At 35.4% G+C, this 13,118-nt stretch overlaps 1 protein-coding gene across 1 annotated transcript; it reads left to right on the top strand.

Annotated features, from left to right (window-relative positions):
• Positions 1–11,480: 11,480 nt before the first annotated feature.
• On the top strand, positions 11,481–13,118 carry LOC114372952 (protein MAIN-LIKE 2-like). Its single transcript, XM_028330520.1, has 4 exons — positions 11,481–11,720; positions 11,814–12,170; positions 12,307–12,471; positions 12,555–13,118. The coding sequence occupies exons 1-4, from the start codon at positions 11,481–11,483 to the stop codon at positions 13,116–13,118; spliced, it is 1,326 nt and encodes a 441-aa protein (XP_028186321.1).

Below are 13,118 nucleotides of genomic sequence, written 5' to 3'. Positions count from 1 at the left end.
TCAGCTATCCGACAAACAATTTTTGGATGAAATTCACTACCGGAAGCCGTTCACCGATACAGGTAACCAAATTCGCTTTCAGTGTATGAAATTGATAAATGATGACGATGTCAGCACAATGTTAATGTGTAATGATCAATTTTCTTGTGTTGGTCCGATTGAGTTATTATGCACCGTTGGAAGAACACCAGATGAAATAATAAACTTGAACGCACTATGCCCCGTACTCATGACGCGATCCTGTATTACAACTGGAAATGGAAAATGCCACCGCAGAACAAATTTGTTGGATGCGCGTTCACAGGAAAAAATTCTAAGAAATTTCAAATTCCTTCAACATGTACCATCGATGAACTGAAAAATTTAATAAAACAAGTTGCACCTAAAGGGATTCACCCTCTTGGAATTCATGAATCACAAACGGTAAGACGATTGTTTTTCCGCCAACCAACTCGCTTTGAGTATTCAGATACGCTTATAAAATATGAAATAAATCAGCTGAGGACCAACGAAGAACTGCTGAAGGTGTTAGAACAACCTAACTACTGGAAAAAATATGGACCAATAGAAATTTTAGCTTTCTTTACTAAATATGTTGTGAAAATCGAAGACGAGGTCACTGGGACATTGCTAAACAACTGAATGTGATGTTTATTTTTTTTGTTTTTTTGTTGATGTAACCTTTATCTGTTTACGGCGTGTTTAATTCCCATAATAAAGTTGAATGTGTTGTTTCAATGGTCCAAAAAATTAATTGTTAGAAGGGTCGGATTCCTAGTTTTTTGGAATTTTTGGCTTTGTTTTTAGGTGTTATTTGACGGAACCGGGGAACGAGACTAATTTTTTTGGGTTCTTTGACGTCCAAACATGAGAAATGGCTGCCCTCCATTGTCTCACGGCACTGGCACACCCACGGAAAAATATTCCAAACATGGGTACTTGAACATGAAAAAGGGTCCATTTCCTATTTTTTTGGATTTTCTGGTTTTGTTTTTAGGTGTTATTTGACGGAACCGGGGAACGAGACTAATTTTTTTGGATTCTTTGTCATCCAAACATGAGAAATGGCCGCCCTCCATTGTCTCACGACACTACCACACCCACCGAAAAAAATCCCAAACATGGGTACTTGAACATGAAAAAGGGTCCATTTCCTATTTTTTTAGATTTTCTGGCTTTGTTTTTAGGTGTTATTTGACGGAACCGGGGAACGGGACTAATTTTTTTGGGTTTTTTGATGTCCAAACATGAGAAATGACCGCCCTCCATTGTCTCACGGCACTGCCACACCCACGGCAAAAAATCCCAAATATGGGTACTTGAACATGAAAAATGGTCCATCTCCTATTTTTTTGGATTTTCTGGCTTTGTTTTTAGGTGTTATTTGACAGAACCGGGGAATGGGACTAATTTTTTTGGGTTCTTTGACGTCCAAACATGAGAAATGGCCGCCCTCCATTGCACTGCCACACCCACAGAAAAAAATCCCAAACATGGATACTTGAACATGAAAAATGGTCCATTTCCTATTTTTTTGGATTTTCTGGCTTTGTTTTTAGGTGTTATTTGACGGAACCGGAGAACGGGACTAATTTTTTTGGGTTCTTTGATGTCCAAACATGAAAAATGGCCGCCCTCCATTGTCTCACGGCACTGCCACACCCACGGAAAAAAATCCCAAACATGGGTACTTGAACATGAACAAAGGTCCGTTTCCTATTTTTTGGGATTTTCTGACTTTTTTTTTAGGTGTTATTTGACAGAACCGGGGAACGGGACTAATTTTTTTGGGTTCTTTGACGTCCAAACATGAGAAATGAACGCCCTCCATTGTCTCACGACACTTCCATACCCACCGAAAAAAATCCCAAACATGGGTACTTGAACATGAAAAAAGGTCCATTTCCTATTTTTTTGGATTTTCTGGTTTTGTTTTTAGGTGTTATTTGACAGAACCAGGGAACGAGACTAATTTTTTTGGGTTCTTTGACGTCGAAAAATGAGAAATGGCTGCCCTCCATTGTCTCAAGGCACTGCCACACCCACGGAAAAAAATCCCAAACATGGGTACTTGAACTTGAAAAAGGGTCTATTTCCTATTTTTTTGGATTTTCTGGTTTTGTTTTTAGGTGTTATTTGACCGAACCGGGGAACGAGACTAATTTTTTTGGGTTCTTTGATGTCCAAACATGAGAAATGACCGCCCTCCATTGTCTCACGGCACTGCCACGCCCACCGAAAAAAATCCCAAACATGGGAACTTAAACATCAATTTTTTTTAAAAGTGATCTTTGTAGTATCTTATATGGCGATTTCATTGTCATGTAATTTTTCTTTTAAATATTTTGTTTTTGGTACGAGCTTATTATTTTTTATATAATAAAAAATTATATATTAATAGTGTAAATTATGATCGAATCATAATTTATTATATATGATAATTACTTTAAAAATTTTACTAACACATAATTATGAATTATGAATTATGAATGATTTTAAAAATATTTATTTTTTATGTAATTCTTACGAACAAAACTCATGATTTTAGGTTAATTTTTTTTAAAAATAAATTTAAAACACTCGCAAACTTCGCTTAAGGACCACAATCGGAATAATAAACTATATTATAAAATAATAAACTGTGCAAAACAACTCAACTAAATTAAACAAAAAACTGTAATAATTACAAATATTCATGTCAACTACAAGACAAAAAATAAATACAATAATCAATGGTCCGTGCGGCGTCTCTGACGAGCCCTGACAGTTCCATCAACACTGGGTTCCCCTCTCGCGATTGTCAGGCAGTCCTGCATAATGTCATCTAACTCTGTGCCTGCAGTGACTATCCGAAGGTTGAGCACACGCTCCAACCTCTGTGCAATCGCCTCATATCCGTCGTAATCATCTTGTCAAAGTCATTAAAAACATTTATCATCAAATTTAAAATAAATAACAACTCATGAAACATTAAACGCGCAAAGAATCTTACAACATGTGGAGGGGGGGTCAAATGCCACTGGAACCTGGGGGCTGGGCGGTTGTATGTAGTCCTCAGGGTCTGCAGCTGGTGCATCTCTCGGCTGGTCACCTGCTGGGGTCGGTATCATGAATGGGTGAGATATGCGGAAAAACCACTCCATGTAATCCGCAGATACCTACCCAGGCACTAGACAAAGCTGACTCGCAGGTAGTAAGTTCTCCGCAAACTGCATCCACCTGTCATCTATCTCATCGTGTGACAATCGAACACTAACAGGCGGCGGAGGGATGCTCTGAATGTAACCAAACTGTCGAACCACCCTCTCCGGTCGAACTGTGACCACCATAGGACCCCATCTCAGCTGACCCTGGAATGATGCAATCTCCTGAAAGGCCCTAACCCCCCGATGCTCCGTGTACAACAACCAGGACACATCTGTGACGGTCAAACCATCACAACGTGCCCTGTAAGGTGCTCCTGTGATTCCCTTCATGTGCGCCTTCGACGTCAACCACCGGGAAGCACGTGGGGACGTCTCCTGGTATGTATCATCTGTCACGCACTGGTGCACACTAGGGAAGTGCTCATAGATCCAGCGCTATACAATAAATGAGGTTAACATAACATAAAAAAATGTTTAAATCATAAGCGAACGTAACATATTAAAAAACACGAAATTTACCTGTAGTAGCGTCAAGTACCCCGCAAGCTGTCGGGTGGTGGTCCTACAAGCCTCATCTAACTGGTCATACATATGAACCAGCGCGGCAACTCTCCAAGCGTAACCACCACTCTGAGCGAGGTCCCGGAAAGCGTCAAGGTGAACCACATGCACGTATGTTGCACTCTTATTAGCAAAAAGAGTGCAACCGACAAGGTGCAGTAGATAAGCGCGAGCTGCGACAATCCACCGCCGGGCCTGATATCTCGTCTCATAAATGTCTCGAACCCATCCAAGTCATACATATGCCCCACGTGTCAGTGCTGTCTCGGCTCTGGCCTCCTCGGCAGACACCTCGAGCAACTTTATCAGCAAAAATCTGGCCTCCTCCGTAGAAAGAGCATGGAAACTGTGCAAGGCGCTAGTGATGGGCAAATGAAGGAGTGACGACACATCATCCAATGTGATCATCAACTCTCCAACCGGAAGGTGAAAGGTGCTGGTCTCAGCGTGCCACCTCTCCACGAATGCGGATATCAGTCCAAGATCGCTAGTAATAACTGAACAATCAATCAGTGGACTTAATCCTGTGGCAGCCACCAGGCCTTCAATCTTAGGCACTGGCCTCCCAATCAGTGTCACCTTCCTCCCATGTGACACTAACTTCAAATCAGGACGTTCCTGATTTGAAGTACAAATTATACAATTATTAAAAAAAATTAATGACAAACAAATAAATCAACAATGATAAATAATTAACAAATTAAAATACTTGTCCACTCCAAACAGCATGTGCAACGTGGTCCGCAAATGATGCCAGCACTGACGGGTCACGTGGCCCACTAGGGAATCCCTCAGCAGCATCATCAGCATCAGACCCCTCAGCACCATCAGCACCCTGTATGTCTACACGCATCTCAGGTGCCTCCGCAGCCACATCAGGGACATCGTCAGTCATGTCAGCAACGTCCTCAGCCATATCACGTGCATCCGCAGTCCTCTGATGAACCCGTTGCCTACAGGCTGAGGCAGTAGGCCTACGCCTCTCGGGAACATCAGCTGCATCATCATCATCCTGTCTATCTCTGCCTACAAGTCTACCAATGGCACGACCTAAACCTCGTGTTCTAGCCATGATCTGCAAATTATGTCAAACACGTATTTTTTTCGGTCAAAATATACACAACTTTCTTTATAAAAAAAAACAACTTTATTTATAAACAAATAAGACTAATTTAAATCAAATTATTTGAAAACATACACAACATAATTTTTAAAAAAAAATAAACAACTTCATTTATAAAAAAAAAACACAAATAATGTAAAAATAATTAATTACTAAACATGCACAACTTAATTTAAAAAAAATTAAAAAAACTTCATTTATAAAAAAAACACAACTAATGTAAAAATAATTAATTAGTAAACATCCACAACTTAGTTTAAAAAAAAATAAACAACTTCATTTAAAAAAAAAAGCACAACTAATGTAAAAATAATTAATTAAAAAATATCCACAACTTAATTTAAAAAAAACAAGTTCATTTATAAAAAAAAAAACACAACTATTATAAAAATAATTAATTAGTAAACATCCACAACTTATTTTTTTTAAAAAAAAACAACTTCATTTTAAAAAAAACACAACTAATGTAAAATTAATTAATTAAAAAATATCCACAACTTAATTTTAAAAAAAATAAACAACTTAATTTATAAAAAAAACTCAACTAATGTAAAATTAATTAATTAAAAAATATCCGCAACTTAATTTAAAAAAAATAAACAACTTCATTTATAAAAAAAACACAACTAATGTAAAAATAATTAATTAGTAAACATCCACAACTTTATTTTAAAAAAAAATACTTCATTTATAATAAAATAAACAACTTAATTTATATCATTTATAAAAAAAATAGTATTTTTAAAAAATTTCCAAAACACACACAACTTTATTTATAAAAATAAAAAACTTCATTTATAAACAAAAAACACTAATTTAAAAAAATAAACAATAAACAAAAACAAACACAACTTCTTTTATAAACAAAAAAAATAAATAATTTACAAATTAATATTTAGTAAAAATACACAATTTAAATTATAAATAAAAACATGACATCAAAAACCCAAACTTCATTTTTCATAAAATCTCAAAAACAAAATAACCAAAAAAAAATATAATAATTCATTTTTTTTTTAAAAAAAATTTGTTTTAAAAAAAAACACACTTCCGGAAAGTATCCGGAAGAGGTGTTTCGGGAGACTTCCGGAAGAAGTGTTTTTCCGGAAGACGTTTGGTTACTTCCGGAAGAACACTTCTTTCGGAAAGTTTCCGGAGCAGGTTCTTCCGGAAGTTCCGGAAGAATCCCTAACGAGTCTTCCGGAAGCCTCCGCCGTGAGCCCTTTCCCCATTTTTTTCGGCGTCTTCTCCTCTCGTCTTCTATCCTAGGGTTACTATCCTAAGGTAACTATCCTAAGGTTCCACTGCTACAATAATGTTGTATCATACAAGCAAAGGGGAGTTAGGGACACTAACCTCGTTCGCGGAGAAGAAGAAGACGAGCTTCGCGCTTGGCTTGCGGAGAAGAAGAAGCTGTTCGCGGAGAAGGGAGGAGAAGCAGTTCGCGGAGAGGGAGGAGAAGCAGTTCGCGGAGAGGGAGAAGAAGTTTCACGAAAGGGATGAGCAGGAAGAGTTTCTTCCGGAGAGGGGGGGGGGCTTTTTATAATTTTTTTTAAAGGGCAAAATTGCCCATTTATAAAAATTGCTGGGTGCACCTAGCATTTCCCAAGGATAAAATGCCCAATTGGAAGGATTTTTTATGGATTTGGTTGGGGGAGATATCTAGGACTTGGTGAAGGTTGAGAAACTCTTTTTTGCTTTTCATGGATTTCCTTGTCAAGTTTCTTCATTTGTTGCATTTTCTTCTTTTTCTTGTAGTTAGGTTTACCTTTGGAGTTTTTGTAACTGAACTCATTATTATATTTACATTTTAGTTATTAATCTATGTTTATTATTTATTATTAAGTGTTTTTTTTTCTATTTTTAATGTTTGTCTTGCTTAATTACCTATTGCTTGATTTTGTGGTTTAAATTGGATTGGAAAATATATTTGAATCTAAAAATGAAGAAGAATACCTAATAAATTTTTTTGCTAGGAATAGAACAAAGTTTATTAGTCATCTTTTAACTCTTGTTCCTTAAGCAAGTAACATAGTTAAATTACATAAGAAATTGATAGATTAATCACCATACTTGGGATCTTTCCAACCAAAAAATTGAAGTTTGATTAATTTTATGAGCCAATAATAATTGAACCTTAAATTAGATGTGTGACCTTTATGTGCAAGAGGGAATGATTTGGTGAAGTGAAATCCAAAACTTTTGTTCATTGTTTAATCCATTTTAATGCATTTTAAGCATTCATCAAAATTACCAAAAAAAATTTATTTTTCATTTATTATTTAATTTTTAATTTATTTATGTTCTTGCTATCTCCATTCCACAATCCAATTAAAATTATTGTTTTTCGACGGCCATAATTAGTTAACATTACTTTTTTTTACCGAATATTATGTAAGTCATGTAGATATGATATTTAAACTTTCTTTTTATACTACTTATATCACTTTATAGGCTTTCCAATAAGTTAACAACAAATTAATATATTCATATTTGAAAGAACATTGCACTAAATTTAATAATATTTAATGTTATTAAAACAGCTAGTGCTAAGCGGGGAACCATAGTGTTTCACCTAGGCTTTTTATGGCGTACCAGCAGCTACTGCCTTAATTTTAGGTATGTTGTTTTTTTCTTTAATAAAAACTACAAGTATGTTTTTATGGAAATGAATATTGTTTGAGTGAAGATTATTATGAGTGAAAATAATAATAAAAAATCTATAAATATTTAATGCCATTATATATGTATAATTCAAATTTGAAGTGTTACTTTTAAAAAAAAAATTGAAGTGTTAGGAAATACTCTCTTTACATTTCTTTATATAATAGTTAATTATTTGATTGAAATCAATAAAAATAGTTAAGTTAATTAATTTTAGTTAATAATATGATAAGTCTAAATTTTTTTATAAATACTTATAAAATTAAATAATTTTAAAAATTACTTATTTGATATTTATAGTTGTGCAAATTTTATCTTTTAATTCATATACTTAATACCAACTTGATTAGGTTTACTCAACCACAATGTGGTGAACTAAAGTTTGAATCTTCACTAGGAGAGAAGTCTACATTAATCTTCACTAAAGTTTGAACATAATTGCCTCTCAAGAAGAAAACATGTGAGAAACCAAAATTCATACACTTAATAATATTAATTACAATTCAAATAATATTCTTTTCTTATAAATAAATGTGATTTTTTTTGTATTATGCCTCAGATTCATTAGGGAAAGAATATCCTGATTAATATTTGGAGTTTAAAAGGTTAATAAGTTTGACAAAAAAATATTTTTACTAAGAATCAAACTTGAATAGTCTAAAAAATTCAACCTACATTGTTTATCTACATTCGCATGATTAAACAAATGTGATTTATATTATTACTAGGCCAACAAATATATTCACCTGCACAACAATTTAGATATCTTGTTAATAGGTTTATAATAAAAAAAATTATCAGTCGGTTTTATAATAAATTAAATTCTTAAAAAATCAACAGTTAAAAAATCTAAAATAAACCTATATTTTATAAAATTAGAACAAAAAATGCATTCATTTATTTCTTTACGACGAGGTGGAAGAAGTAGTTTTTTCTTTCTTTCAATTTTAATGTGTTTTTGTATTGTAAAAGCGAAACATATTTGATAAATAATGTAGTTGAATAACAGAGTGATATGCCATGTGACAAAACTATCTCAAACTATTTTTTCTTTCACATTTTATAATAAATTGATGGATTGGAGGCTGATTGACGTAATCCAACACAAAATATAAAAGCACACTTAGTTATACCATTATCCTTTATTTTATATCTCCAATCTTAAGCGATAATTTAGTCACATTCTAATTATATTCTGATGATATCTAATCATGATAAGATACGATTAGGTCTAATCATAATTAAAAATTGAACTCCAACTTATAATCCAGACTGAGCCTCGGAATAAGAGAAACTAATTAAAATATACTTTTATCCTGTGGAGTAAGAATAATTTAACATCCTAAGAGAGGAACTCTATTTAAGGAATAATAGCATTTATTTATCTTCAATCAATATTTTTATGTAAGAATTTTTAGTTAGAGTGGTTGAATAATATATATATATATATATATATATATATATATATATATATATATATATATATTTCTAGTTGTCTGTTAAGTGTAAGTTCGGTTGCCTTGAGAATTTCTCCAGACAGCAGAGCGCCATATATAGCAATAAATGCTTTCCCTTTTCCATCTAGCTGCTTGTCTAGTCAATGTTTGGAAGATTTTTTAAAAATAAAAAATAAATTATTTAATTGAAAAAAAAATAAGAAAGAACTAAAATATATGTTTTTTTTCTCATCATAATTTATATTGTTTATTAAATAATTTAGTTTAATTTTTTGTTTTTTTAAAATTAAAGCTCAAGGATTTTCTTTACAAGTTTGATATTTTTATTTTTAATTTAATATTTTATTAAAAGACATTTTTATGCTTAATTAATTCATATTTTTCCTAATTTTAAATTTAGTCTTTTTTGTCTTACATATCAATATTTTCTACCCTTGTCGAGCATAAAAACACTCTTGATATATTACTTTCTGCCTCGTGCCTCTTACCTAATCATCAACCACGGTTGCAGAATATAAATTGACAAAATTTGAAGAGAAAGATGGAACATTTTGTTATCTCCTAAGTTAATTGGGCATTTATATCTAAGTGCAATATTGGGAGTTTTAGTATTTTATTTATGGCATTTGTGTTGATTTAGTAACATATTTTGTTCAAACAAATTAGACTATTTTGTAACCTTAGTCAAAGGCTAGGTATAGGAGGCAAAAGCGACTCACGAAAAATACTTTATGTTTGATGACCGTGGGAAGGATTATACATAGGAAAAAGAAGACTAAGTTTAAAATTAGAAATAATAAAAATTAATCAGAAAAAATATCTTTTAATAAAACATTAAATAAAATAAATCAGATTTACAAAAAATTTCTTAGACTTCAATTATAAAAATAAAAAATTAAACTAAATTATCCGATGGAACAATATAAATTACATAATAATATATAAGTCATTATATATATATATATATATATATATATATTAATTTTTAAATTAATGTCCTGGATTTTTTTTCCTTTTTATTTTATTTTATTTTTTTTCTTTATCCCCTTCTACCCTTTTTTCCAATTTTCTTGCTAGTACTAATTTCAGAGATTTAAGAGAAAGGTGTGTGGCTGGAGTAGCAGCGCCACTGCCACCACCGCAGTTATAATCGCTGGAAATAGGAGAGGAAAGACGCAAAAGGAGAAGATGTAGGAGACGAAAGGAGAAAATTGGCAAAAAAAAAGGAAAAAAGGAGAACAAAAAGAGAAAGAGAATGTCGATGCTTGTAATTGTGATGGAGTGAGGGAATATTTGCGGAGGCGCTGTGGTAGCTGTGGTGGTCTCTGGCTGGAGAGGAGCAAAGAAGGAAAAAAAGAAAAAGAAAACAAAGGGGGGCACTGCAGCTAGACGGGACATGCTAGGTACACCCATCAATGTTGCTGGTGCATCCAACAATTTTATGAAATGACAAAATTGTCCTTAAGTTAAAATTTAAAAAAAAAAAACACGCTAGCCCTTTGTTTTCTTCCCCACCTTTCTGCCTTCTTTCTTCTTGCTTTGTTTCCTCTTCCTCCGTGCCTGCCATCCGCCATTGTTGCGAAGCTTTCGTGGTGTCGTTTCTGCGTTTTTGCCGTCGAGGTTAGTAACCCCTATCTCCCCTCCTCTCGTAGGTTAACTGTTTAGTTAGTTTAGGAGATGATGGCTTTAGGGTAGAAGACCTGAAAATGGCGAAGAGCAACCATTCCGATACTACTAGAAGAAGTTCTTTCAATAGCTTTTCCGGAAGAACCTTCTTCCGGTAGAAGAAGGTTCTTCCGGTAGAAAAAGGTTCTTCCGGTAGAAGAAGGTTCTTCCGGAAAAGCTACTGGAACAAGTTCTTCCGGTAGCTTTACCGAAAAAAGTTTCTTCCGGTAGCTTTACTGGAAGAACCTTCTTCCGGTAGAACAATTTGTTTTACCGGAAGAAGGTTCTTCCGGAAGAAGGAATAATTTTTTCCAAAATTAGTTTTTTTTATATAAATGAAGTTTTTTTATTTTATAAATTTTGCTTTATAATAATTCAAATATTTATGATTTCATGGTGGTAAGTAAAAAAAATTAATTAAATATTATATATTAGGTTAAATTTTTGTTTTTTTGTATTTGCATAAAAAATTTGGTATTAGGGTTAGGACCTAGTTGAGTGTAAGATATATGTTTAGTGGTTGAGTGTGTAGGGTTTAGTTTAGGGTAGTCAACAATGCTTAGGGTAGCGTGATTAAGGTTTATAACGTAAGGCTGAAGATTTATGTAAATATATGTAGGTTTTTAATTATACGAATAGTTTATTTGACCCAAAAAAATATGTGTTCTTCATGATTTGCAGATCATGGTTAGAACACGAGGTTTAGGTCATGCTTTAGCTAGGGTTATAGGCAGAGGTAGACAAGATAAGCATGATGCAGTCGATGTTCCCTAGAGGCGTAGGCCTACTGCATCAGCCCGTAGGCGACGAGTACATATTATTGTTGATGAGGGTGTTCCTCAGGTGACTGAGGATGTTCCTCATATGGCGGAGGATGTTCCTCAGGTGACTGAGGATGTCCCTCATATGGCTAACGATGTTGCTCAGAGGAGTGAAGATGTGCCTCAGATGACCGCGGACGTAGATGCGAATGTTGCAAAGGACTTAAGTCGTGATGGTGCTGAGGGGTCACATGTTGATGAGGGATTCCCTGGTGGGCCCCGTGACCCATCAGTTCTGACTTCATTTGCGGAGCTTGTCGCACATGCCATTTGGACTGGACAGGTATTATAATTTCTTACTTTTTTCTTCTTGATTTGTTTGTCATTAAAATTTTTTGATATTTGTGTATTTCGAATGATTTGTACTTCAATTCAGGAGCGTCCTGAGCTGAAGTTGGTGTCGCACGGAAGGAAGGTGGCGTTAATTGGGAGGCCAGTGCCTGCGATTGAAGGGTTGGTTGTCGCTACGGGATTAAGTCCATTGATCGAGTGTTCAGTTGTAACCGACGATCCTGGACTTATATCCGCATTTGTGGAGAGGTGGCACAGGGAGACCAACACCTTCCACCTTCCAGTAGGAGACTTGGCGATCACACTAGATGATGTTTCGTCACTCCTCCATCTCCCTATCAGTGGCGCCTTCCACAGCTTTGAGGCTCTTTCCGTGGACGAGGTGGTATTTTTGTTGATGGAGTTTCTCGAGGTGTCTGGTGAAGAGGCTAGAGCTGAGACAGTACGAGCGCGGGGCATATGTATGCCTCTCATGGGTTCGAGAGATCTATGAGATGAGATGTCAGGCACGACAATGGATTGTAGCAGCTCGTGCTTATCTCCTGCACCTGGTCAGTTGCACTCTTTTTTCTAACAAGAGTGCAACAAATGTTCATGTGGTGCATCTAGAGGCTTTTCGCGACCTGGGTCAAAGTGGGGGCTATGCCTGGGGAGCTACGGCCCTGGTTCATATGTATGACCAGTTAGATGAAGCTTCTTGGACCACGACACGACAGATTGGGGGGTACCTTACTTTATTACAGGTAAATTTTGTGTTGTTAATATGTTACATTGGATTATGATGTAAACATGTTTTTATGTTATGTTAACCTAATTTTTTTTGTAGTGCTGGATCTATGAGCATTTTCTGAGTGTGCATCAGTGTGTCACCGATGATGCGTATGAGGAGACGTCCCCTCATGCCTCCCGGTGGCTAACGACGAAGGCTCATATGAAGGGAATTACAGGAGCTCCGTACCGGGCACATTGTGATGCTTTCACGGTCACAGACGTGTGTTGGTTTCCTTACAGTGACCATCGAGGGGTTAGGGGGTTTGAGCTGATTTCATCGTTCCAGGGTCAGCTGAGATGGGGTCCTACGGTGGTCGCAGTTCGACCGAAGAGGGTACTACGCCAGTTTGGGTACATTCAGAGCATCCCTCCGTCGCCTGTTAGTGTTTCCTTGTCATATGATGATATAGATGACAGGTGGATGCATTTCATGCATTTCTCGGACCACGTAGTAGCTGTGGGTGACCTTTGTGTAGTGCTTGGGCAGGTATCTGCGGATTATATGAATTGGTTTTTCCAGATATCTCACCCATTCATGATACCGACCCAGGCAGGTGATCAGCCCAGACATGCACCTGCCCCAAACCATGAGGACTACATGCAGCCGGACATCCCATAG

Source organism: Glycine soja, chromosome 11 (genome assembly GCF_004193775.1).
Source record: "Glycine soja cultivar W05 chromosome 11, ASM419377v2, whole genome shotgun sequence".
NCBI classification, from domain to species: Eukaryota; Viridiplantae; Streptophyta; class Magnoliopsida; order Fabales; family Fabaceae; genus Glycine; species Glycine soja.
This window is presented reverse-complemented; position numbering and strand designations above follow the sequence as displayed.

Coding starts and splice junctions, on each gene's coding strand:
- LOC114372952 (XM_028330520.1), top strand. CDS start 11,481: ATGGCGGAGGATGTTCCTCAGGTGACTGAGGATGTCCCTCATATGGCT. Junction 11,721..11,813: donor ATGCCATTTGGACTGGACAG/GTATTATAATTT, acceptor ACTTCAATTCAG/GAGCGTCCTGAGCTGAAGTT. Junction 12,472..12,554: donor GGTACCTTACTTTATTACAG/GTAAATTTTGTG, acceptor TTTTTTTTGTAG/TGCTGGATCTATGAGCATTT.